At 42.7% G+C, this 25,961-nt stretch overlaps 2 protein-coding genes across 3 annotated transcripts in view; one reads left to right on the top strand and one right to left on the bottom strand.

The window, feature by feature from the left end:
• kiaa0825 (KIAA0825 ortholog) overlaps positions 1 to 2,226 on the bottom strand; it is a gene marked incomplete at its 3' end in the record, with an annotated part of 119,125 nt that extends 116,899 nt beyond the window's left edge. Inside the window, 1 exon segment of the mRNA XM_080034950.1 lies at positions 2,163 to 2,226.
• Positions 2,227 to 2,913: 687 nt separating this feature from the next.
• Positions 2,914 to 25,961, top strand: part of slf1 (SMC5-SMC6 complex localization factor 1) — a 33,591-nt gene continuing 10,543 nt past the window's right edge. The window contains exons 1-17 of one of the 2 annotated variants that reach the window (XM_080045667.1): positions 2,914 to 3,131; positions 3,526 to 3,637; positions 4,643 to 4,721; positions 5,795 to 6,020; positions 6,643 to 6,796; positions 6,970 to 7,098; positions 7,280 to 7,345; positions 7,856 to 8,002; positions 8,201 to 8,364; positions 8,489 to 8,623; positions 9,239 to 9,392; positions 9,638 to 9,809; positions 9,986 to 10,131; positions 10,413 to 10,522; positions 13,936 to 13,997; positions 18,645 to 18,737; positions 20,037 to 20,219. In XM_080045667.1, coding sequence (XP_079901793.1) covers positions 3,527 to 3,637; positions 4,643 to 4,721; positions 5,795 to 6,020; positions 6,643 to 6,796; positions 6,970 to 7,098; positions 7,280 to 7,345; positions 7,856 to 8,002; positions 8,201 to 8,364; positions 8,489 to 8,623; positions 9,239 to 9,392; positions 9,638 to 9,809; positions 9,986 to 10,131; positions 10,413 to 10,522; positions 13,936 to 13,997; positions 18,645 to 18,737; positions 20,037 to 20,219 — 2,131 coding nt within the window. In that variant the 5' untranslated portion in view covers positions 2,914 to 3,131; position 3,526. Of the gene's footprint in view, positions 3,246 to 3,525; positions 3,638 to 4,642; positions 4,722 to 5,794; positions 6,021 to 6,642; positions 6,797 to 6,969; positions 7,099 to 7,279; positions 7,346 to 7,855; positions 8,003 to 8,200; positions 8,365 to 8,488; positions 8,624 to 9,238; positions 9,393 to 9,637; positions 9,810 to 9,985; positions 10,132 to 10,412; positions 10,523 to 13,935; positions 13,998 to 18,644; positions 18,738 to 20,036; positions 20,220 to 25,961 lie in introns of both variants that reach the window. The other variant, XM_080045666.1, reaches the window with a different exon arrangement.

Below are 25,961 nucleotides of genomic sequence, written 5' to 3'. Positions count from 1 at the left end.
CAAAGCAGATGTTGGAGGAGCCCTTGTGTGTTTCACGGTGTTGCAACAGGGACGACTGGGCCAGGCGCTGAGACGCTGCCTGCTTGAGACACATCCACTCCACAGCTATTAAAACCGGGGAAGAAAGGCAGTCACACACACACACACACACACACACACACACACACACACACACACACTGTCCTATCTCTCTTGCTGCTGCCTGTCTACCCCAGCTAGGCTAACACACAGGCCCATTTACAGTAATGAGTTTGTCCTGAAATATTTAGCAGCATGTCCCCCAGGCTACCGCTTTAAAGCCACTTAGAGCATGTCAAGTTAAAGTCAACATTATCTTAAAGGAGATACCTAACAGGCTGCTGTAACGGGAACATGATAAATTAAATAGGTGCACATTCTAAGATCACAATATTGCTGAGAACTATCTCATGCACGCCCAGGAGGGGGTGTGGGGGGGAGCATGGCTTAACTGTAACTGACTGTGCAGCCATGAGGTCCTGCTGCACAGTGCACTGCTTATGACGGATGTTTTTTTCTTTAGAATAAGTCCTGCCAGCTTAGTGATGGGCTTTAGCCTCATTATATTGGATATAGTGATATTTCTGATTAATTTAGGAGGTACTAATCTGGTTAAGATGAATTGGCCACTTACTTTCTTTACTACTGGGAAATATCTGGACATAATGTCTTCTTAAAATCTGTTGTGTGTAAGACTGTTCAGAAATTGCGGTGTGACCACTTGGCATCATCATCATCATCATCATAATAAATGCCTATGTGATTAGCCTACACTGAGGGCATGAATAATACATGGGGTCCATTATCTTTCAGTTCCCTGAGCAAAGAGACAATCACAACTATTGACAAACATGTCATATATCCCTGTAGCATAATGTTATCGTAACTGTCAGGATTTAAACATGCATTTACTGTAGAAGAAGTGACTACACACGACCATATAAACATAAAGGTTGGATGGCTGTATTGGAAAATTGCACATCTGTCAAGTACAATGTAAATGTATCAATACATCAAACTGCAAAGATGCATAGTGCTTAGTAGGCCAATTGCAATTACATTAAATAGGAAAATGAATGGTAATGCATAAAACAAAACACCCATCACAATTTACCAGACCCTTGAGTGAAATTGTCTCACTTATCATTTTTTCCAACCAACTATTGAAAACCGAATGGTCCAATTCACAACAAATGACATTGGAGAAGGTGAAGACAAACATTATGTTAAGTATTAATGATTAATCAATTAACAATTCATTGATTGCCAGAATTGTTGTTGAGGTAAGTTTGTATATCGGCCAATAAATGACCAGCTTATAATTTCAGCATTAGGGCTTGGAAATGCATTTGATTCTCCTTTGTTAATGTTAGATTTACCCTGATAACAGTCTTGTCTTGTATTGGTTTGGTATTTACTAGAAATATGTTGACGCAAATGTGAGCAAAACATCAGTGTGAGAGCCTTGCTTTTTAATTTTTTTTTTGCAACGTGTAAATAACCACATCCATAGAGTGACATAAAGAACAGAAAATGTCCATCATAATCATTATAATTTCTTTGTGTGTCCAACCAACAGCATGACACCGCATTAAAAGATAAACCTAAATGTATTATATTGTCAATAATTGTATCAACTGATTATGAAATAGTCTTTGATTATTATCTGCACTAGGGCTTGATCATTTTGCTTATTCCTCAATTGATAATATTTTATTATCATAGTCTTTATCCAGTATGCTATAGTATGTTTGTACTGTAGATGTAAGCAACACATCAGTGTGTGTGTGTGTGTGTGTGTGTGTGTGTGTGTGTGTGTGTGTCTAATAAATTAATAACAATAGCCTAATAATAATTGTTACTATTATTTTATTCTTAATTAACTATTATTCTTTTTTTTTCGCTCTGAATGTATTTGCATTGATAGAACGGAACTGATCGTTCTGATTGATTTTCATTTTTAAATACTGTTGTCAACTGGGAGAGAGAGAGAGAGAGAGAGAGAGAGAGAGAGAGAGAGAGAGAGAGAGAGAGAGAGAGAGAGAGAGAGAGAGAGAGAGAGAGAGAGAGCTTCAGCTTCGTATTTGAACTGATAGGGTGTTAATTTGAATGACAAACACAGGCCTATAATGTGTGTATCTTACCTTTGACAAGCTCCTTTATATTAGTCTCTTGAATTCAATGTTATCCCATTACATGAAGGGAAACTATGGCCAGCGTCGTTTACAGTCACTTATTGCTGTCATTTATACGACAGCTATTTTGCAGCCATAACAAAACGGTGAAGACAAGACAACTGCTCGACAAATTAAGGAAACACGTAATATAGTGCAATTACTGTGACGGAGAGCTTATCTATCGCTGCCACTGAACGTTGGCTGAGCACTGCTGAGCGGGTTTCTGAAAACAGCCTTGCGAGTTCATGCCCAGCCTCTCTGTCAGAATCAAATCCTTGTTATCTATCGACAAAAAGCCCCGTTAATCAACCAGTGCTGCACGATATTCAGTTGTTTTGGTTATTTCCGGGGACAGAAAGCGTCCGTGACAACCACCTGGAAGTAGTTCTGTGAAAACTTCCGCTCGATGGGAAAGTCCAACTGACAAACCAAACGGGGGAGATTTTTACTCCAATGTCACAGCAAACACACGAGGATTTATCACAGTGGATACTAATTTACACATTACACAGTGTAAATCTACTGTTACGTGTTTTATATCAAATATGTACTCTTTTAAATGTTGGCTTATTCACACAAAACACATTCATATAGGACGACCCTCCCCCCTTTCCCTAAACCAACGTTTAGCTTTGCCGCGAAGCTCTCAGCCAGTCTGTGCTCTCTCCACATATGTTGGGCGGTGAACTTCCCTAACTGTGAGGCACATTGCGACTGTTTATTTACGCTCATGAACACAAGTCGACATGTTATCGCAAAGTTAAAGAAATATTATTCCATACAGTGACAGCCAAAACGGGTTTAAAACGCTGCTCACGTTACTGGATGTCGGTTTCAGCATCAGCGTTTTGGCGCGTCTAGATACGAAACTGGAGGTTGGACACAGGGAGCAAATGTACGTCCATGACACAGTCATCCTCGGTGGTATCAGAAAAGGTATCTTATGATCTGTCATCTGTGTGGCTAATAAAAGACTGCAATGATGAATGAACGACAACCATTGAAGAGTTTTGGTAATTTGGTCAACTCTGAGACCAGTATAAGTGCAAGGTAATTGAACGTTTTAGCAGACTCACATTGGTATGTATGTTTGCATGCAGGCAACGTTTCATTACATTTATGTCCGAGTCAAATAGTTAGCATACAGACAACCGCCCACATGTCATGCTGAACAGTTCAGACAAGAAAAAATGCTCCCCTGTCTGATTTGTGTGCTAAAAACCAGCCAGTCATGTAGTCAAACAAGAATGGCTGGATGACGTAGTTTGAGATAAGTTGCATCTTACTAAGCTAAACCCTTATGTTGACTCTGTTTCACATTCATGGTCAGGATGGCGAGCTGTAAGCACGTTTTCCAGATCTCTGGCATCAAGACCCGGGAGAAGAAGAGAGTGTTGGTCCATGGAATCCAGCAGCTGGGTGGGAAATACATAGGTGGCTCTGTGAGTACAGGTCCTCAATACACATTTGAAGGGGAATTGTTGGATGAACTATTAATCTTATTATGCAAAAAGGGACGGCAATGTATGATTCATTTCCTTTAATTCTTCATATCGAAAGAACCAGCTAATGTTAGTATGTTTACCCAATGCTATACAATGTTCAATCGCCTCAGTCAATCAAAGTTGTATCCAAAATAATGTTCTGCCGATCATGTAATCCTGAGACCAAATGGCTTGCTCCAGGCATGTGGATCTGAATTGCATGGAGTCCTAGGCTGTTTTCAAATAATGGGATTTTAAGTCTTAATTCACAGGGCAACCACTTACTGTGACAACATGTAATTATTATGCCGACTGTAATGTTTTAAGCATCGTAGATCCTCAGTTACCTGTCCTGTGTAGCTAAGTAGGGAAAATACTGTGGTCGCTGTGTTCTTGTAAACAGACAGAAAAATTTGCATGTGGCTTACCAGAGTTCCTCTTTCTGTCAATGTGCAAATAGCTCCTTGCAGGTAGGGCTGTTGACACTGAGAGAGACTGATAATGTGGCTGCTTATGTCTTTCCTACAACTTGCACAACAGTTACGTGTGATTTGCATACCCACTGTTGATAACTGGTGTCATCTCTTTTCTCGTGTAGTGTAACAGAGTTTGAATACATTGCTGCACACATAAGCTTTGAGGAGATTAGTCGACGTGGATGAATATGCTTTTCTGTGGTAGTTTATTCTCACAGCTGGGATAGGAAAACAATAGGATATTATTATTATTTTACAGGGTGAGGGGTTACACTAGCTGACAAAGCACACAACTTAAACATTACGAGAATCATTAAGGTAAACAATCAATTTCAACAGGTAAAGCTACATTTAGAAACCATCACCCAGCCCAACCTGCAGGAATATCTTTTTATTTAGAACATTTGAAAAGCCAGGTCTGGTCGTATGCCATATGTTATTGTGTGTAACATCATGTCCACAGCCTGATGCAGTGATCCTCTTCTAGGTCTATGAGCACAGCAGCACCCATCTCATCATCCCTCAGGTGTTGTCCAGCGAGAAGTGTTTGGCAGCATGTGCGGCAGGTCAGTCATGATTATAATGAGTGTTACAATGATGATCGATGGAAGTTCAACAATAATTCATATCTGATATTATATATTATGAGCACGTCACTGTAGACATGAGCCGGTATGATAACCTTACGCAAAATATCACTGTTTCATGGTATCAAATGTGTTTTTTTGTTGTTCTTTTAACAACTTTTTTCTGCCTAAACACAATCTTTTAATTTTTTATACTTCTACAATATTATGAACATTAAATAACTTGTATAACAATAATTTAATCACTCTAAACCAAATTAAAATCAAAGCAGTCCTTTAAAGGTGAAGTAAGTGATATATTTATGTTAATATACATGTTAAATCTCTCTATATTTATACAGTGATCACGTATATAGTGTGCACATTTCATAACTCTGATCTCTCAGTCACCCGCTCTGCATGTAATCGGCAAATAAACTTTTCTGGGGTCCCACAAATGATATCCAATCAGAAGAGTGAACGCTACAAACCAGCACGTCTCACTGCCGGTGCACGCGCAGAGCGACAGATGGGTGAATGATTATGCGCCTGAAATGGCGGAGCTGGTAAAAATCCTTCCCTGTCTGTTTTGATGGTTTTTATCATGTTTTATCACACTTATGGATCTGAGATGATGCTAGATCACTCGCTGCTTGAAGTGCATTAATGTGGTGACGTAGGAACGAGGGAGGGGACTGCTAACTGCAGTCACTGACAGGAAGTTAGCTAAAATAACCATTTTGCTTACAGCACCTTTAAGTAAGCAGCTCAACAAGGTTTTTAGAGACATGCTCACTTTCTACACATTTCTCTTCTAATACAAGTGGTTATGACGCAGGAATAAATAAACTTGTATGTTAAAATCCTGTGTGTTCTAGTACCTTCAGAACGGTATGACAGAGATAATGGCGGTATGGACACCTTGACTTTTTCATACTGCGTTAAACCTTGAAACCGGTTATCTTCCCATGCCTACGTCACTGTCGCTCACCTATTTCTAAGTCCCAGGACTGACCAAACTGTTTTCCCTCCTCATTTGATTTTTGGGGTAATCATACCTTCTTTTCCACCAGGAAAGTGGGTCGTGACTCCAGACTATGTGTTGGACAGTGTCAAGAATGGTTCCTGGCTGGCAGAGGCACCCTATGAAGTTGCCATTTCCACTGGTGCCACGCCCACCTTCTACCCTGTCCGGCAGTGGAGGGAGAAGGTGGCCAGCGGGAGGCTAATGGGGGCCTTCCAGGGCTGGAGGGTTCTCCTCATGGTCCAAGAGCCCACCCGCAGGGCTATGTTCAAAAGGTGAGGTCACACTAAAAGACTTAAATAGGGGTGTACGATTTTGACAAACAAATAATATCTCAATATTTTTGGGGATTTTGCAGATAATGATAATTGACGATATTTTGCATCTTTAAAAAAAACTTCTAATTGTGTTTGTAAAAGCCGTGTAGGCTACGATTCTAGCTCTGTTTAATAGTGTATTAGATGTCAGTGATATATTAAGAAAAACAACTTATTTCTTTCAGGAGAGATCAACAGGTGCTCATAGTTACTAATTAGTAGAATGCAAGGTGCTCTTGAAGGGTGAAAGTCATTGAAAAAAGGAAGCACTAGGGCTAACTCCAGACACACAGAGCCAAGGATAATTTAAAAAAAGCCTTTAATGATTAGTGCATATCCAGTTTTTCAAATACAAATGCCAACCGGTTTGGACCTTCACTAGGGTCTGCGTCAGGGCTAGATTGAATCGACTTGTTCTTATTTTTTGACTTAAAACTGAGGGTTGGGCATTGTTGGGGTAGGTTATTGTAGCCTACTGATGTAGGCCTACGCTACTGATGCAATCTCAACAATCCATCCTTGTATGAATGCAATGTTGCAAAGGATGATACTAAATAAATCATTTGTTCACCTTCCCTAGGCTCCTAAAGGCAGGCAGGGCCAAAGTGTACCGCTGCCCACCTCCCACACATGCCTCTGTCACTCACGTTATGGCTAAACCCATCACAGAGGACTCCAAAGCCCTTGGTGCTCCTTGCTACCCTGTGAGCCACATTGTCCAGCACCTATTTGGGGTAAGTCCAACCAATGTAGGTAAAAGGTGTTTTTAGTCAATAGGCCTACTCAAGTCTGAAAGGCCTCTATTTAACCTGTTATTAAACAGTTTCTATTATTTTTAAAGGCAGGGATATTGGCTTACATTTTTTTTTAAATTTTAAAAACTATCCACCTTCTCTTTCTTTGGCAGAGCAATTGCGTGGATATGAGGTTCAACATAACTGAGAATGGTCCAGCAGACACGGAGAATGCTGGTTCTGTTGATGTTGACCTCTCTAAGCTAGAGACAGAGCTCAGGGACTATGTCATCAAACAGGAGGTGTGTGTGTGTGCATGCGTGTTTTTTGTGAGAGCACTTTGCAGGGAAACACTGAAGAGTAGTTTCTCCAAGCCATAATTGAAAAAAGCTTTCATTCGCTCTACATTCTATTCACTTGAATGACCTTTTTGTGGATGTCTTGTATGTATTTGACATGGTTAATGGGCTCTTTTTGCCGCAGGGCCGGCCGAGAATGTGCTTCCTTGAATTTCTGGGTTACCATGACCCACACCGTCCACAGTCCCAGGTAGATATGCGTACATTTACCCACCCACACACCGTGCACTGCCATACATCTTTAAAATAACTACGTGTTTCATCAAGAAGATCAGGTCATTCAATTTCCTTTCATGTCATACGTTCCAACGGAAAGTGACATTTAGAGCAAGGGCGCATCATACTCAGGTCAACAATTTAACCACCACTGTCGGCTGATCTGAGAGCTGTGATTGGCAGGCCTATTAACAATACCCTCCACTGTCCTGTCCGATACCTTACCCCAAGTGGATCTCCATCCGATTGCTATTATAAAGTGCTCGTGTATTTCCATTCTGCACTTTGCTGAATCCATATGCTATTTGCCGATAACAGACAGCGAGGAGTGACCCCCAGGAACTTTTGATGCCGATCCACTTTCCCATTTCCATTCCATTCCCTCTCCTCTCCTCTTAGGCCTATTCCGTCTCATTGAGTGAAATGTTTCCTCCTCATTTCCATATACGTACCTTTTTATCATTGTTCTTTTATATACCTCCAGGCAACAGACACAGACTTCAGCAACATTGGGACCATGATAGAGTGCGGCCTCTTGTGTGAAGCCCTGGACTCAATCAGGAGTGCAGTGTTCCCAGGCCTACTGCCTCCCGCCCCCTACCTGGTCTCCCTCTTAGAATACGCTCAGCAGGTAAAACCAGAATTCCACCTGCTGCTGCCGCATTTGCCTGAGGGGGCCGCATGCAAACATAACCTGAGTCATTGTTTTGGGAGCTGCCTTTTTAGACTTTTCTTGGACCAAGATGCTGTTTTACATAATTACCATAAAATCCAAATATCTAAACCAATCGGAGTTCAAATTGTTGTCTGTTTTCATTTATGTCACAAGGGAAACGCCACTTTGGTCTTCCTGAGAAATCTCCGGCAGGTCATGTGTAACCTGCTCGTTACCAACCCTCCCTTTCCCAGCACAGTGAAAAAATATTACGCCCAGGTGTTGCAGTGTCCTCGGTGTAAGACGGGCATGTGGCCTTTTCTAGAAACAGCCATCAGGTAAACCTTGCAGTCACCGGAAAATGTTCCTAGTTTAAAAAAAAAAAAAAAAAAAAAAAAGGAACAGCCTTATGTCATTGACACGCATTGAAAACAATATTTTTGTGTATGTGTGTTCCTTCAGTTACTGCCTGTCCAGTGATGCCACCTGTCATCCACTCCCTGGACCTGCCCTGCCGACACTGTTACATTTCCACTCGGACATCCTGGCATTTGTCCTCAAGCTCTTCCAGGGGGAACTCCACTCACTATCCTCTGGGTAACAACTTGGATAATATATTTGTATTGTGTGGGAGATAGGGGGCAGTCTCCTTTTCTTCTTTTTTAATTTTTTTAAAAATCTAAAATCTTTTGCTCTTTTTTTGTTCATCAATAAAGTCCCCAAGCCTTCTTGCATGGACAAGAGTTATGGATGTTTTCTTTCACAGAGAGATTACTTATCTATTATCTTCTTGGAACATGTTTGCTTCAATTCATAATAAGTGTCGTACTCCTACAGCTGGCTAAAGTCTATTTTTAATACAGCTCCGGAAAAAAAATTAAGAGACCAGTCTGGATTTTTCTTAAATCTTCATCTCTACATTTCTTAATGGAAAGGCTCTTAATGACAATATTCATATTGTGAATTTGGTAGAAATGTTGTCAGTAGTTTGTAGAACAAAACCAAAAGGTTCACTCTACTCAAACATATGCCTATACATACAGTCAAACGAGAGACACTGGATATTTTGAGTGGTCTCTTAATTTTTTTACAATTGTTTTCTCATTCTTACTAAAGTGCATATAATATTGACTAAAAATGAAATGAACCTTCATGAAGTCTATGACAGTGTAGTGTTACTGATCTTTCCTTCTTTGCCTTTCTCTGGCTCAGGGATTTTGTGTTGCTTGGGGGAACAGGAGGGTCCCAGGCATCAACCTCAGGCTCTTTGCTGTATGGAACCTTCTGGACTGTGTGGGAGCGCTCCACACTGTTATCCAGAGCTGTCAAACAATTAACCAAGCTCTTGGTGCAGGCTGCCATCCAGGTAAACACTGTGGATCGTGTGCATTGTTCTCATCGGATGACTGTGTAGGTGCCGGGGGCTTTTAAATGTGGATAAACCTGCTAAAAATAAGCTATTGCCCACTTTCACACTGTGGCTGTAGACAACATTGCCCAATCATACCTTGTACATTGTATCCCTCTTTCAAACTTGTAGAATGTAAATCAAAACATCGCTGTTGCTTGCTAACTCAAGACATTGTACATGGTTGTCCGTGTTCACTGTAGGAGTACACTGAGACTGTTGATGAGAAGCAGAAGCTGCCTTTGCTGGGCACCCTCCTGGACCTGCTATCTGTGCTGGTGGAGTTCTGGTGTCAGCAACACTTCAAACTCAACCAACACCTTGTGGAAAGGGGCCTCAAAGACCTCGGAGAGCACTTTGCCGTTATCAGCCAGGGTAAGGAATTAAAAATAGAAAAAGTGTTTATTACCTGTAAGCCATGACTATACTTCTTTTAGAAAATGCTAAAATTATAAATATTTGCTTTTTTTTTTTCTCAAGTCAATCGTCAATTCATCAGTGACAGTATGGTATCTGATGTATGTATTTCCCCCCAATGGTTTGTCTTGTAGATGTGTCTCCGGTGGTTGTGGCGGAGCTGGTCGGCAGGATTCGCTCCACCAGACTTAAGCTAGTGATGGCCGATGCCATATTCAGGCATCTTTGCTGTCGACATGGATTCACAGTTGGAGATGAAGAGCTCTGTCTCAAGAAAATGGTGTGTGTGTATGTGTGTGTGTGTCAGTCAGTGCAAATCACAAAAGTTGTGTTCTGCTTAGTTGTCAGTCATGAAGAGATTGATTATTATTAGATATTGTGTAAAATGTTAGGTTAACACAATTCAATTCAGGGACAAAGATGGCTGATGCAGTGGTGTACCTATTGTATTACATCGCAGTAGAACATCTGGCTCACTCACTCGCCTCCACAGACAAGACACACAAACCCATTTGCAGTGTGAAAGGCTCTGTTCAACCGTGTGTGTGTAACTTCTGACAGGTGCTGTCCTACCTGCCTGCTCTGGATAGTTTAGCTCAGAGTCCCAGCGGTGCTCGCCTCGGGACTGGACCCTCCTCCCACAGCTGCACCAGCCAGGGGAGCGGCTGCAGGTCAGTTACACACACACAGCTGTCTGTCCATACCACTGTCAGTCTCCCGGATCCATTTTCACAATATCCTAAAGCGGGAACATGCAAAGACATAAGAAGCTGGCTGCACAAAGGCCAATATATTATTAAAATACTTTTGAATAGATTTTTTTTAACCAACTTGAAACATATTTCCGATCCCTGCAGGTGTCTTCTCATTCCAGCGTCATGTTATAAGACTGATCAGCAAGGGAGTTTTGAACGGCAGCGTGTTTATTTTCGAATCTGTTCCTCTCCTCTCTTGTTAACCACCTTCTGTTACTCAGTTTACTCAGTTTTTTTTACGAAAACGAAATGAACATGCCTTAGATTTAGATTTCCCAATTTCCTAACCCTGTTTTTGAGACCGTGTCAAATCCAGTCATTACTTTCTATTTGAGCGTGGTTAGATGCTTCTCCAAAAGTTGGTTTCTTTTCAAGCACCACCACACATTTAAGAGTTCAGAGATTTAACACAAAAAAGGTGTGAAATGGCATAGGTGTTTGTCGGCTAGATTTCACTGAGGCTGTGTAATAATAAAATCTGCCACTTTTCTGCTTTTATCATAGCAATAGCATTCATTTAAAATGTAAAAAATAACAGTACTATTCAATCAACTGTCTACTTTGTCTCCAGCGTCAGTCAGGTTTCCACCTATAGATTTGAGGCTAGACCACATTGTGTACAAGGGGTGGGGGATTGGTGTGGGGATGTACAGACCTGAAGAGAAATGTGAGTGGAAAAGAACAAAGGAACACCTGGAAAGTGTGTGTGGGTGAGTTGGTGGGAGAGATGCATGAATGGATGGACTGAGCTTGGAAAGAGGCAAATGGAGGTCAGATGAAGCGTGAGGAGTTGGCATGTGATGGGTCATGCCCAAGCTCTGATCCTATCAGTGCGTGCTGGCTGACAGGAGGGGTGCAAAGAGAGGTTACACCCCCCCCCCCCTCCCCAACACACACACACACTGCTGACAGACTAGGGTATCTCTTCAGGCCCCTTCTGTGTCTTCCCTTACGTACCAACCAGCCAGCTCCCAGCCCTTCTCCACCTCTCTTGATCTGCCCTGCTCCGTCCGCATGCTAAATCCCCCTCAGAATGCAATCAGACTGGCCCTACTCCTCCGTATCATCAGACATCTGCTGTTCCAACCAGCAGGTATGTTGGCCCAGGGAAGGGCAGGAGGAGTCACCACCAGGGAGCGGGTTCATGTGAAGGCTACTGGTTCATGCACTGACCACCACATATTCCCCCTTATTCTCTCCATCGCAGTGCAGACGTTCCACCTTTCTGATCGCCCGCAGTTTTGGAGGGCTGAGTTTTTTGTTTTGACACACACACTCTGAGAAGAACTGAGTCAGGCAGGGAATGCAAACAATGCAAAACAATGCAAGGAGTCGGACAGAAACCAAAAGGAGATCTTGTTTCCTCATGATTCGTGGTTGGATTTCTGATATTATTATATACACATGTTCAGTGATGCTGAAACTCTCAATCAATTAACTTATGTTGAAGTATTTAGTCTGACACAACTCTCACTTTCAATACACTCCTGTTTGTCACTGGGACTGATGTGACTCAGTAAAATCCTTTAAGTAAGAACATTTGTCAGTCATTTTTAGGCCCTAACAAGATCAGAAACATGAAAAGTTTAAATGGCAGAAATGTGATTGCGTCTTCAATAGAGAAGTATTAAATGGTTTCATTTCTGTTTTATCAGCCATTTCAAACTGCCTCTAGGAAACAGGACGAAATCCTGGCAAGATGTTTGGTATATAGCATTCACGAAAAAGAACCGGAGCAGGTCATTAAGGTTGAAAAGGGCCACATGACCCCTTTTAACTTTCCTTTCTGGCTGTTAAAACGCATTAGGCTTTTTTAATTGTGACTTGAGGCTGCTGCAGTTGTATATGGCGAGAGATGGCGAGTGTGCTTCTGCACCAACAGACAGGCTGGCAGCAGGGCACACGTCCAAGCCTTACCAAGCTGACAGGCCGGTTGATTGACCGAGTGACTGCTTAGATGGCCATTGGACTTGCCGGCTGGCTGCGTTAACAGTGACTCCGGTTAGCAGAAGGGAAGCTGTAATTAAACTAAGGTTTCCTCCTGCTGGCTTAATCAAGCTCTGCGCATGCATTGCTTATCTTTTCAAACCATTTGACGGTGTCATTACTTTGGCTCCATCTCTTCTGGCAAGACCTGTATAGAGTCAATGTCAAAGGGTTTCAAGAAAACCCTGTAAATACATATATTTTAATTTTTTTTGCTATTAAAGCTAGTAGATAATGTAAAGCATAGATTTATGTTGCATTGGCATTCAACATGTACTACCCCATCCCTGCCATTATTGCCAACAAGTTTCTTGAGTCTTCCTCCAAGGGCACACGCTGCCCCAGGCCCAGAATTGATAGCTGGGCCACTGACAGCATACTGGCTTCCTAAAGTGGACCATGAGGAGAGGAGAGACCGGGGCGTATACAAGCCAAGTATACTGTCAACCTCCACTGCTGCCAGCCTATATGGACAGGGGACACTCGGGTGAAGGGGTTTGAGACGAGAAGTGGTGCGCCCCTTATCCCAGACACTCTTATGGACTCTCTTATACACACAAACATATAGACACAAACACACACGCGCACAGACACACACACACACATACACACACACACAGAGCATCTCATCTCTCCTCAGCCTTGTCCCTGCTAATAACAAGCAACGTGACAGGACGTGTGTTTCCTCCTCACTGCTGGGAGCTCTTCCTGGCTTCTGAACAAGCCAATTACCAGGGAACAAGCCTCTTCCCTGTAAAAATGGATGGCACTGCGCTTGAAGGCGGCGCACGCGCACATGCACAGGCGTATACACTCAAGACACCTGTCAGGCTTCATGCAGGCAGATCTCCCATAACCACTCACAGGACTAGTGACAGCCCACAGCTATTAGCACGCCACTACTTTGAAGAGGCTTCACTTTCTTTTACTAGTTATTCCTCCTAATGTGCTTGCTCACATCGAATTCTCCGTCTGTGCGTTTGAGGCGTTAAGTGGGAGGAAAAGTGCTTCGGAGAAGGGTATGGAAGGTTGGGGTGTGTGAAGTTTGTGTGTGTGGCCAACACAGTGGGGGGGTTTGACAGATATTGTCAAATTTGATATGAAATGATACGGCGCCACGAGGGATTTATCGTTTGCTAATGGCACTTTTCCCAGTGCGGCGGCGCCCCGTTTCACTTTCTGTGCCACTATAGGTCTCCTCGCTGTCAGGCTGAAATGGCCAGTCATTGAAACTTCTGACTTATTTATGTGGATCATGGGTAATCTCTTATTGAATGAGGTTTAGCACATGCATCTTTATTTTCCTATATGCCCTTTGACCATGTGCTTTCTCTCCATAACAGTGCTCAATCAAGCCGGGAGAAAGAGAACATCCCCAGAGGATCGAACAGAGTCAACGCAGCAGGTGCACACACACACACACACACACACACACACACACACTATCCACTCCTTGAAAATATAGCTGCAAATTTGCAAGGAGCGGACTTTTAATGGACTGATGCACTGCACTAGGTCATCAGTAAAGAGGGACATGATAGCTCTGTCATCACTTTCAGTTTAATGAAGAGCACATAATGTATGGAGAGAGTGATTGATTTGCATCACACCATGCTGCCATCCAGTCAGCCGTAAAGGCAGCTTGGCTGCATAATTCCACCTGTCCTGTGTTGAGGGGAGAGACCCGGGCCTTATTACCCCCTCTGTACTGCTCCTCCTCCTCCGCTTGTTCTGTTCACATTGAAATTCTGCTCTTCGCCCTTTGTTTTGCTTTGCTTTGCTTTTTCCTCATGTCTTATTCACCTTTTAGAAAGAAGTAATAAATAAATAAATGGCACGGACAGAAATAATGGCTTTCCCGCTCAAAACAACAACACATATTAGTACACTCAGTGCGTCTCAGATCTCCATTTTAGGGATATTAAATGCAGCAATTAGTGCACTGCTGCAGATATACAGCGGCTGCACTAGTGGAACTTCCTGCAATTAGAGGCTTGGCACTCTGTGTGAACTCTGGGAGGTGTCAGAGCCCATATCTCCCCCTCCACCTGATCAGAAAGGCCCTGTGCCGGTGTGAAGGCGGGGAGGGAGGGTAAGGAGCGAGGGAGGGTAAGGAGTGGGGGAGGGAGGGAGGGCTGAGGCAGGAGACTCAAGGCTGTTGGCATGTGTTGTTTTTCCACTACGTGATCTCTATACCGATGCAGTCGGCATTAATTTTTGATGAACCATCGGCACAGCATCCTCCCCTCTCGCCCTATCATCACATCCCGTCTCAACCCATTCTCTGTCTCTCTCTCCCCCTCCCCCTTTCCTTTCTTTCTCTTACAGTCTTTTTACCCACAAGTGTAAGCCTGCTTTCTTATATGCTGCACTTTTTCGCTTTGGAGCATCCTTCTCCCCTCCTGGAACCTCAGTATCTTTGTGAAAAGTGGCTGAGATGGGATGAGGGAATTGGGATGAACTTTTCTTATTTCAGTTCCATATTTGGTTTTGGAGGCTCAGCAGAGATTTCAATCTAAATCAGACTGCAGTGTACTGTATGTAGAGAGTCAAACAAAAACTGCTCTGTGTTTTTTTTATTGCTTGAAATCCATGTCATCCTGAAAAAAAAACGTTGGAGTTAACGCAACATTGTTCAAAGGCTAGGTTCATTGTTCTTGGTAATGTAAAGCTGTTCCAATCACCTTTAATCATCAGTCTACCATTACAAAATGTTGGTGATTTGATAGATGATCAGGTTAGTTGGTCCAGAATACCATTTTACAGGCTTTGAATTACTCCTTGGTTTTTCCCAACGGGTATTCAAAAAGAACTGCCAGGCCCAGGTGAAAAGCAGTGGGTGACGTGGATATGGATGCGCTGCACCAATTAATGAGGCATTATCTTAAATGAGCTTTTAATTTCCAAATATAATAACTGCTATATCTAAAAAATTGTTATTTGCTGGCAAAAGTTATTGCAGTTTCAACTACATTTTCAAATAGTTTTGCTGCAAAACAATCTAAAATTGAGTACTGAATTGAGCCTCAAATAACGACCTAACAAACAAATATTAAAATGTTCAAATTACTCAGACCCAGCTCTAGATCAGGGTAGTAATAACCCAACATTTTAAACTAGACACATATCTGTGTTTGGCATCGCACAACCCGAGTGAGAGCAGATCAAGCTTTTGTATGGAGGACTTGCTCGCTAATATTTAAGAGACACTCTGTGTTTGTGTCTAATTACTTCCTGTTGGCATAGAGGAGGGGCATCAAGGGACTCTGTGGCTGCCCAGTGTTGTATTGGACTGATTCAATTGGAAGTATCCTACATTAAAATCTTCCCCATTGGAATTTGAAATTGATGGTCACTTATGTTAATGGCAGTAAATGATTTTGTGGCACGGTTAAAGCTGCATTATTCTCCATTCAGGGAAATGAATGTGTTGGCATTGCTCCCTCTGAGCCAGCGACAGCAGTATTAGTCTTCAAATAGGTTTAGGTATATCCAATAACTGGCACAGAATACCTTTGTAACACATTCCTCACAAATAGCATTGTTACCACAGGCTTCCAGCAGCTTTTGTTTGGTCCAGGGATCAGCGGGCCGTGTGACACTTTACAGGAGTGTAGCAAGCAGACTGTGGGATATAAAGAGCAACACATACATTTAACTTTTCTATTAAAGTGTGAAACGGGGGATTTATAGAAAAGGACAGGCGGATTTATCCCTTCCGTGCTTGTAAATGCTGAGCATGCAATTACCCCTATAATAGAGGCGTTGTGTCCAAATTGGAGCCATTAAAGTGATTTAACAGTGCATGGATTGGCCCTGGCATTTGCGAGGATGTGTACACATGGGGTGTAGCGGAATGGGTGTTTAATCACAGCGTTTTAGAGCCCGGTAATAGCAGAGCAGCCCCATGTCGAACACTGACGTGCCACACAGTACAGCTTACTCATTAGGGACTGTAGTTTGGCCTGGGCTTTTTGGGCGCTTTTTTAAAAACTTTTCACTTGGAAATATTGGTCTGCTTCATTGATTTACGTCATTAGTGACACAGATGCTGATAATGTACGATCACCAGTTTGGTCTGCTTTCTTATGTTATGTTGTAATTATAATTAAAGTGATTGAAGTGTATATTTATAGTACAAGGTATATTTTTAATAATGAAAGTCCCTTTTTTAAAGATTTTAACGATTTTAATTAATTTTTCTTGTTTCCATTTTTCAGGCAAATAATTCCAGGTTTGATCACAATACAGTGACTGAACCAGTAGAAATATATATTATAGAGCTGCATATATCCAATAACTTAAAGATGACAACGTGCTTGTAATGAGTTGCATTCAAGTTCCTGTTTCATCAGCTTGTATCTGTGCCCTCACTGCATATTTTTTTTTAATAATAGTTTAGCAAATAAGGGACTATTTAAGGCTTTTTAGTATCTTTACATTGGTTATTGAACAGCATTATTCCGTAAAATGTTTTCATCTTCCAACAATCTATTCATGATAACTGAACTGTTCTTAGTATATAAATCTCTGAGGTTTATTTATTGGCATGTACTGTATATACACTTAATACATTTTGGTGTTGTGGGGTGGTCCCGGGCGGAACTACACCAACCAATCTGCAGAGTGTTTGTATAGGTTTGTGCTGCAACATTTATAATTGAGATATATTTAAATATACTTTACGTATTCATAGTGTACTTGTTTTCTGAACTGGACATAATCGGCCCTAGTACATGTTTCCATTTCAATACTTTTAACTTCCTTCTCTTTGTTCTGTTTTGCATCGCATTTCTAGATTTCCCATAAAAGGATTGGTCTTTTTGATGAGCAGTCCTTCCATTTCCCTGTTGCTGTTTTCCCTCCTCTCTTCAACCTCTTTGATACCAATGGATGGCATTTAATGCATCCTCTGCTTCCTCAAAGGCACCTCCTGGTAGAAAGGAGTTCTCCAGAATGAATGGGATCCAGCATTTTCAATATTTCCCCCCCTCATATGCTTTGAAATGCAGGAAAAGCCTTTCACTCCACTGCTTCTTCTTTTCTTGCCCCCCGTTACCTCCCTCCCTTGTCCTTGCCCCGCTCTGTGTTCAGTGGAGTGGAGCCCCCTGTACAGGCGTGGTGTCCTGGGGAGAGCTAGTAAAGCATTTATTACGGGCTTTGCAGTTCGGTATTATGCTGGCAAGCACAGAGCCACTCATGCTTGGCCTTTAACTTCCCTCTGAAGTTCAGCCATACATGAAAAGAGGGGGCTCCGGCCCCGCTAATATATTCCTGGTTTAATATTATATCAGGAAAAAAAGTGAGGGACAGGGTAAAGATGAGAAAGAAAGGCAAGAGAGGAGGAAATTGTGTTTAAAAATGTAAATGGGAATCCTGGAGAGGGTTTTTTTCCTCCACGCCTGTTCACTGGTAGTTTGCTGATTAAATATCACGTGGTGGTGACACTGGCAATGCCCAGCGGAGCTTTTGATCTCTGGGATCTGTGAAGAATCCTTTTTGGGAAGGCTTTGTGCTTGGGCTGTCTACCATAACTTCCTCTCAAGTGACAATATAGGGACGAGGGGACAGGAAGCAAGGCTACTTTCTCACCACTACATTCACTCACTCGCCGACTTTACCCCGATAGTAACTTTGTTGCGCTTGTGTTTGTGAGAACATCTCATCGTCTATAAAATAGGGAAGGAGCGAGGGCGAAGTAGCCCAAATCTCCATCTTTAATTTATTTTTTTCCTTGAAAGATCCCCCCCCCCTTTTTCTCATCAGTGCTGTTAAATCGCATCCTCATTGGCGGGTCGTACTTCTTTTTTTTTAGGTCAGGCTTTTTTTTTTCTTTTTTTTTTTTTTTTTGTGTTTGGGGACTTTTCTGTGGTATTTTATTGGTTGTGTTCGACATATGTAGGGGGACAATGGGCAGGACATCGGGCACACCCTAATTTTGGATTTCTCTCTCTTCTCTCCTCCGCCTCTTCTCTCTCGTTTGGGTGTGTTTGTCCGTTGTGTGTGTGTGTGTGTGTGTGTGTGTGTGTGTGTGTGTCCTGGTCGAAAAAAGGAGAGACCCTCCTCCACAGAGCCTGCAAGAGGAACCAAGTGGAGACGGTGCTTCAGATCCTAGCGCTTCCTGGCACAGACGTCAACGTTAAAGGTAAGACCTTCTAGCTTTTCTCTTTTTCTCTGTCACCTCGATCTCTCCGTCATTGCAACTTCTCTCTCTCTGTTTTGCTGTGGGGTTTTTCAGAGAGCGATTAACACGGTAGGGGGAAAAAATTGAGCACAGAAGAAATAGGAGTGCGTCATCGTCGAAGGTTTAACCTTTAGCTAAAATGTAAAGGGTGTGTCTAGAAAGTAGCGAGATGGGGTCTGGAGGCTCGGATTTATTGCTTTACGGTGACTTTGCTAAATGAATTGAAACATGCCTTTCTGATATTTCAGAGTGACTTTCCTTTGTCCCTTAAGGTCAAATATAATGGCTTAATAATGTAACAAGCTTTTATGGAAATATTGTTCCGTTTCCAAGCTTTCTTCAATTTTGTAATCGTCCTTTAATAGCAGCGTAAATGAACTTGCTTCTCGGTGGACGGCTTATGCACAAAGAGATGTTCAAATTGTCATCAGGGATATGGGCAAAATTGGTAGATTTTACCGCTGTCCTTTTGCAGTTGTCTCTCAAAACAAGGCCCGTGTCAACAGAGACAGAGAATTTGGCTTGGTGATAAAAACACATCTACATTATGATGTTCTCCAAATGGTCTATTTTTTTCCATTACCAAGCACTTGTCAATCCACTTTTCAGCATTTGGCTCAAACGCTGAAAAGTATTTATTTGTTTTTTGAAAATTCAGATTTTGATTGAATTATGTAAGAAATAACGAAGGTTAGTAACCTACATGTAACTCCCAAACCGAATTTTAAGTCTAACAGTGCATTCAAAATAGCTAAAAAGGATTAAGCAGCCTTAATATAAGAATGGAAAAGACTGATCAATCGAAAAAAGAAGGAAACGTAATTAATGCAAAGTATGGGGTTGTTTTTATGGCCTGCATCATCTTACGTTTGAGCATTAGCAGCAGTGTTAGCTTTGTATTACTTTGTAAGGTGTCGTCAGTTCCCAGGTTTAGCACAGATGTCCTCCAGTTAGCCCCTGATAGCTCATTTTGCAAGCCGAGTTGTTAGCGTAGAGCTCACCAACAGCCTAGCCGCAACAGAGTAAGTTAGCCCGCTCACGCAAAAGCAAGTCTCTCCAAATCTTTTGTCATGACACTCAAATGCTAAAATTGTCCATTGCCATTCTTTGGGAGATGTACATATTAGGCTGTTTCATAACCCAAATACATTATCAAAGTATGTCCCTGGCAGAAAGTATTGGAGATCTCTTAAATCTTTTTTTCCCCCAGATTATTTAGCGTTCCTATTGAATAATTATGGGTCGTGTGTGTGTGTGTAGACCATGCAGGCTGGACCCCTCTCCACGAAGCGTGTAACCATGGCAGCGCTGCGTGTGTGGAGGTTTTGCTTGGTCACCGCCCTGCCCCTGTGCTCAACAACCAGGTGGGCGGAGTCAGTCCGCTGCACGACGCCCTGCTAAACGGACACATGGACATCGCCAAAATGCTACTGGAGCACGCAGGTGGGTAAACCAACTCACCAATACAAACCCAGAGATTCAGTGATGTAGAGTTTTGGGATCATGACACAAAGTATTGCCTTTATAAGACTAACACTATTAATACTCAATGGAGAAGTAAGCGATATGGTCATTTTAGCTAACTTCCTGACTGCAGTTAGCAGTCCCCTCCCTCGTCCCTACGTCACCACCACATGAACGCGCAGCCGTCTTCGTCAGATAGTGCCGCGATGGAGAGCAGCAAGACACAGGCACCCGCCTCTTTATAGTGCTCTGTCACACTGATATCAGCCTCATTTGCTTTATTTGGTCAGTACCATTACTAAGGCAGATTCAATTAAAAATATAACTATAAGTGGGCGGTACATGTTTATATTTCTGGAATATATAAGTGGATGTGGATATGCAACTGTTTTCATATATGTCTCAACCTAATCCATCTTCGTCGAAACGATTCATTAAACCCAATGGTCCCTGTCACGTTGATGGAATCATATAATGTTAAAATAAAAACACCTTTAAACTTGCCGAGCCAGTCAGCTGCCAAGAGAGCTAATCTGTAGAATTAGCCATTTAGCCTAATGATTTACTGCAGCGGTGGGCTACATGTCACCGCCACTGTAGCCAAGACAAGCTTTCAATTTAATGTAGCCAACAAATATAGCGCAGAGCTTAGTGACAGATTGAATGCTGCTTCCGACCTTATTACCAGGGCCAGTTTTATCTTAAGTGGCCTCATGGTAGAGTGAGAGACCTGTTGTTGTCCAGGCTTTTATGAGGCTAAAGTACCAGTTTTTACACATCATGTCCATTTTGTTCTCCACTGTGACCTGGAGGGAGCTTTCCAAAGTTCAGAAAAAATTACCCTGGTCACATCGTCAGTTAAATAAGTTGACTTGTTGGGCATGGATGCTTTTTTTAGCACCATCAGCAGCTTGTGTGTCACACACTGGGGGAGTTTAAAAAGGAATTTAAAAGGAAGGATTTCTTACTGGACTTAGCGTTTAATGTTTAAACTTAAAGCTGGGGTGGAGGATTTGGGGAGAAAATGGCAGTTGGGATAGAGATTCGAATTCAAATACCTCAACCGATCCACTTGTTCTCTTTGGTCCCTCCCCTATGGTCCCTCCCTGACACGCTCTACACCAACAAAGTCGTGCCAAAGTGAATGGACAGTCCCAACAGCCAATAAGAACAGAGAATCGGAGCCTCGCTCTGATTGGTCAAAGTGTACAGCTCATGTTAACTTTGACCAATCAGAAATCATATACCCCAGCTTTAAGTAGGATAAAAAAAATTGTGTATTATCTGAGGATATGTTATAGTTAGACTGAATTGTCAAATCTATGTCTTAAAGGTCATTCGGTGAGGAAAAGACAAAAACATGTTTTTGACATGCTTCAAATGACAAATCTATTACTTTGTTTAATTTGTATTTCTGGTGCAAACACATACAGTGCACTCAAGACAAACAGTATTGGCACCGGGCCCCAGAAGACGTAGCAGTGGTCTGCTTCTTTGCTGCATGAATAGTAGATCATCTTTCTATACCTCTATGCTCCGTCCCCAACGTTTGTCGTGATAATGCAATCCTGCACTGCATTTTCTGTCCAAACAGATTTCGGCATCACCTCATAAGCTGTCTGTTAATGTCTTTTTTGACAAGATTAGAGGAGTCAGTATCCGCCGTTTTGCGAAATTCACATGCAGTTTGTTTGTGCAGATGTGTCACATTACAACTAGTTTGTGCATCTGCGTGTTTGCGCGCCACATTCAGTCTGTACTCAGGAGGGTTGAAGTGAGCGTGACGGGTGTCAGGAGAGGATGGCGTCGCTGGGTTTGTGGCAGCAGAGGAAGTGTGTGTGTGTTTTTGTGGGGAGGGGTGCAGTTTGCAAGCATCGAACAAGTCTCCCATGTAACATACCTCTGCCTCTGCTCACTACTCAGTTTGACTAATTATAGCTAATTTGATTCGCCTTTCCCATTAACACATGTACATATTCTGTCCTCAAAAAATAAATTAGACTGGGATTGTTTGGTCCCGGAGAGGAAACAAGAGAGCGCTCCCTTTTTCCTTTTCCTCACTGAGAGGAGGGAGAGCAAATTAAAAGAGGTCAGAGGAAGAAGCAGCTATCTGTATCTGTAAAATTAGAAGAGTGTGAGAGTGTGTGTGTGTGTGTGTGTGTGTGTTGGTGTGGCAGACGTCTGGCCTGCTGTCTGGGCCAGGTCTCTTCGCACTCAGGGACCGAGCAGAAGAACAGGAATGAGAATTCTGCCGATTTGAAACGGCTGCAGGCTTGAACATTATATTTCTCTTTCCCACTAGCTTCTCTCTCCCCTGACTGTTTGCTATTTCCTCACACCTTGATGGCGGCTTGTCTTAAGGCTACGGCAGGGAGCTGGTGAGGAGGTGGTCCTCTTGACTTCAGGCTATAACTGTTTCTCCAAAATCCGCAATCTCAATTTGGTTGCCATGGACACTATTGATAGACCTGGCCTTGTTTTTCTTTTCTTTAAGATGTATGTGTCCAGGCTGTTACATGTGGAAGCTTTTGGCTTTGGGGCTACATCATGCTTAGTTACCGTAACATTCTCTGTTGTTGTTCATTCCATTGTTTTACTGTGAACGCTATAGCAGGACTTCTGTGCTTGTGGCTGCATTTCTAACAACAATACATCGAAGTTCTTTTAACATTTTTGGAGACTCCATGTCCCATGACAAAAAAAACAGAGGCTTGTTTGTGGGCCCGATGCATTTCCACCCCCTGGCTTTTTTTATTTATTATATTCCTTGCGTTTTATTCTTCTGGGGGCCTGCAACTTCTCCTGAAACAATTTTTTATTTTTATTGAAGCGTTCACCCTGCTGTCCTAGTTGTTTCCAACAGGCAGGCTGAACCTAGCTGCCAAGGCTTTGGTAGGCCAGAGAGGGCAACACTGACACTGGCACACTAACAAAGCCTTTTATTTGGGAGTGATCTCACCCCCTTTGTAAGCCTGTCTGCTTGCAGGCCTGGGCTCTGTGTGTGTGTGTGTGTGTGTGTGTGTGTGTGTGTGTGTGTGTGTGTGTGTGTGTGTTTTTAGGGGTGAATTGAATGGAGGGGGAGGAACGGATGGATCCTACCCCCTGCCCCCTCTACCTCTTAGGCTTATGGAGCTGGCAAGGAAAGGATGCCATGGCTGAGGGCAAGGCTGACTCTGCTCTCCTCCCCCTCCTCCTCCCATTGCCCAAGGCCGCCCCACATGACCCTGTGTGTGTGTGTGTGTGTGTGTGTGTGTGCGCACGCTTGCTCTTGTCTAGGTTTTGCACTGCACAGGAGTGTCCTTGTCTATATATTTTGGTGTATGCATGCAAATGTATTTTCTTGAATCTCAAATGCTGTAATGAGTATGCTGGTTTGCAGTTAAGTGTGTGTGCGTGTGCATGCTGACAGTTCCCCTTCCTCAGCTGGAAGGAGTGTTTAGATTTTGCAGGGTGGCCAGGGCAGCCGGTACCCCTGATTGGAATGGAAAATGACCCGAAGCCTTTAGTGGTGCAGTTCAGACCTGGCATGCACACACACACACACACACACACACACACACACACACACACACACAAAGAGGAGGCGTGTCAGTGAGCAAAGGGGTTGGAGAAATGAAGAAAAGAGCCTTTAAGCTGTCACCACTCGGGCCTGAGAGCGTAATCGCTGATGGCGTCCTCTCAATACAGCCCACCGTGTTAGTAAGCACAGCTAGTCCACCTCGACTTGTAAACAGACACACACACACACACACACACACACGTTTAGGTGCTTGACGGGGAAGAGGTATGGGAGCAGAAAGAATTGTTCGCCAATGTGTAGAGGTGTTTTTGTTGTTCCTCTTTTGTCTAATTGTTTACCTTGAGTCAAGTTCAAAGAAGGCAAGATGGGTTGCAACACGACTGCCTCTGCTTTTCTCTCTGGATTTTTGTGCATCTCCCGTATGCACACACACACACACACACACACACACACACACACACAACCGGTTAATGCACAGTGTCCCGGGGTCCCTGCAGATCCTAATGTGAACAAGTGTTTGTGGAGCAGAAAGATGTCATTTGCTCAGTGGCACAGGAAACACACAGTCCCCTCGGATCGCTGGAGTCAGTCATGGTTTGTCTCTGTCTGTTTGTCTATCTCTGTCATAGATACACACACACACACACACAGGTAGTGCATTAGACACACGTGGGCCTCTTCACTGTCAGCACGGTAAAGAAAGTTCATTCTGTTCAGCTTTTATTTCCCTTTGGGTCCTGAACTGGTAACTACGGGGGAGCTGAGTGCTCAAACTATAAGAGGTGAGGCTGTGTTTGGAGCCCTCGGCTTCAGTCGGGTGTGTTGACGTTTCAACTGCAGCTTTCTCCAGGCTGTATTTCAAGGACTTCCCTCGCTGGGAATTTTTCACTAGATTCTTCACCTTCTTTTTCCTCTCTTCCTGCCTGTCTATCGCTTTCCAGCCCCCCCCCGCCCGCCACCCAACCACCCAAACCTTTCTCTCTGTTTTTATGGATGGTTGCCAGGATTAAGTCTGAAGCCCTATCCAAAAAACTCCCTGGTTGTTCCTAAACTTGCTCCAAGAAGAGAGAGAGACAGAGAGTGAGTGTGAGAGAGAGAGTGAGAGAGACTCCTTTTTCAGATAAACTGTGTGGGTTTTGTTTTTTTACACGTGAGGGCAAGAGAGGATCAAAGGATGGTGAAGATTTTGTAACCAGAGGTTTCTTGCATGCAACCTATGCGCGGAACTGTCTTTATGTAGGGAACAAACACACATCTTGCCCTTTACCTCCTTTTTAAACTGCTTGAACATTTAGTTGGCATGAAGGCCATGTGGAGCTGTGTTCAGTGAAAAGGGAAGGGCAGAGGCCAAGGAACTTTTTTTTATTTTTTCTGACCACATTCACCAACAAGGTTCTGCCGGAGTATAATTTTGTATAGTTTGTATTTTGTAAGTGTCGAAGACATGCTTCTCCATACACAAAGCTGGAGTTCAAGGTTTCATTTATTTCGTTTTGTAGCCTGCGTGCAGATTTAAAAAGAGAAACAGCATTGCAGAAAGCAAGGTGTGATTTTGTGCCATGAAGATGTTTTTCTGTCTGTCAAAATGTCAAACAAAACAAAAATGTCAGTAACCGTCCGAATTCAGCTTTTATCAAAACATTGATAAAACGTTCAACGACTCTGGAAGGAATTGAATAGTATATTGAAATCACGCTGATAGAAAATAAAAAGAAGTGAAGACATTTTGTGTTTTTGAAATCACAAGCAGAGAGTAGGGGAGAACGGGGTAATTTGTCACACGGGTTGGTTGTCACAATCGTTATATCTCGGAACCAGAAGGCGCTGTCTGTGAAATTTTGGTATGTAAATATCCAGAATTGGGATCAGAGGTCACCTACATAGTCTTCTTTGGAGTTAGACTGCTGAATTTGAGGTGAGACGACTGTTTGTGTTTTTCATGTCAAATTGAAAATATTTAGCTCCTCAGTATTTTTCTTCTACGCTTTTACACAATGGGTTTATAACAAAACATGTTACCCATACAAAGTCTGAAGGGTAAACTATAGTTTTAGTTAGTTTAGTTTTAGTTTAATAGTTTTAAACTTCAACAGACACCCGCCTCCAAGTGAGTGAACGTTTGCCGTTACAGCACTTCCAGACCTTCTGTACAAATGAAATGAAGTACGATGGTCTGGTTGGACCAGGCTAACAAACAACCC

Source organism: Ammodytes marinus, assembly GCF_949987685.1.
Source record: "Ammodytes marinus genome assembly, chromosome: 2".
NCBI classification, from domain to species: Eukaryota; Metazoa; Chordata; class Actinopteri; order Uranoscopiformes; family Ammodytidae; genus Ammodytes; species Ammodytes marinus.
This window is presented reverse-complemented; position numbering and strand designations above follow the sequence as displayed.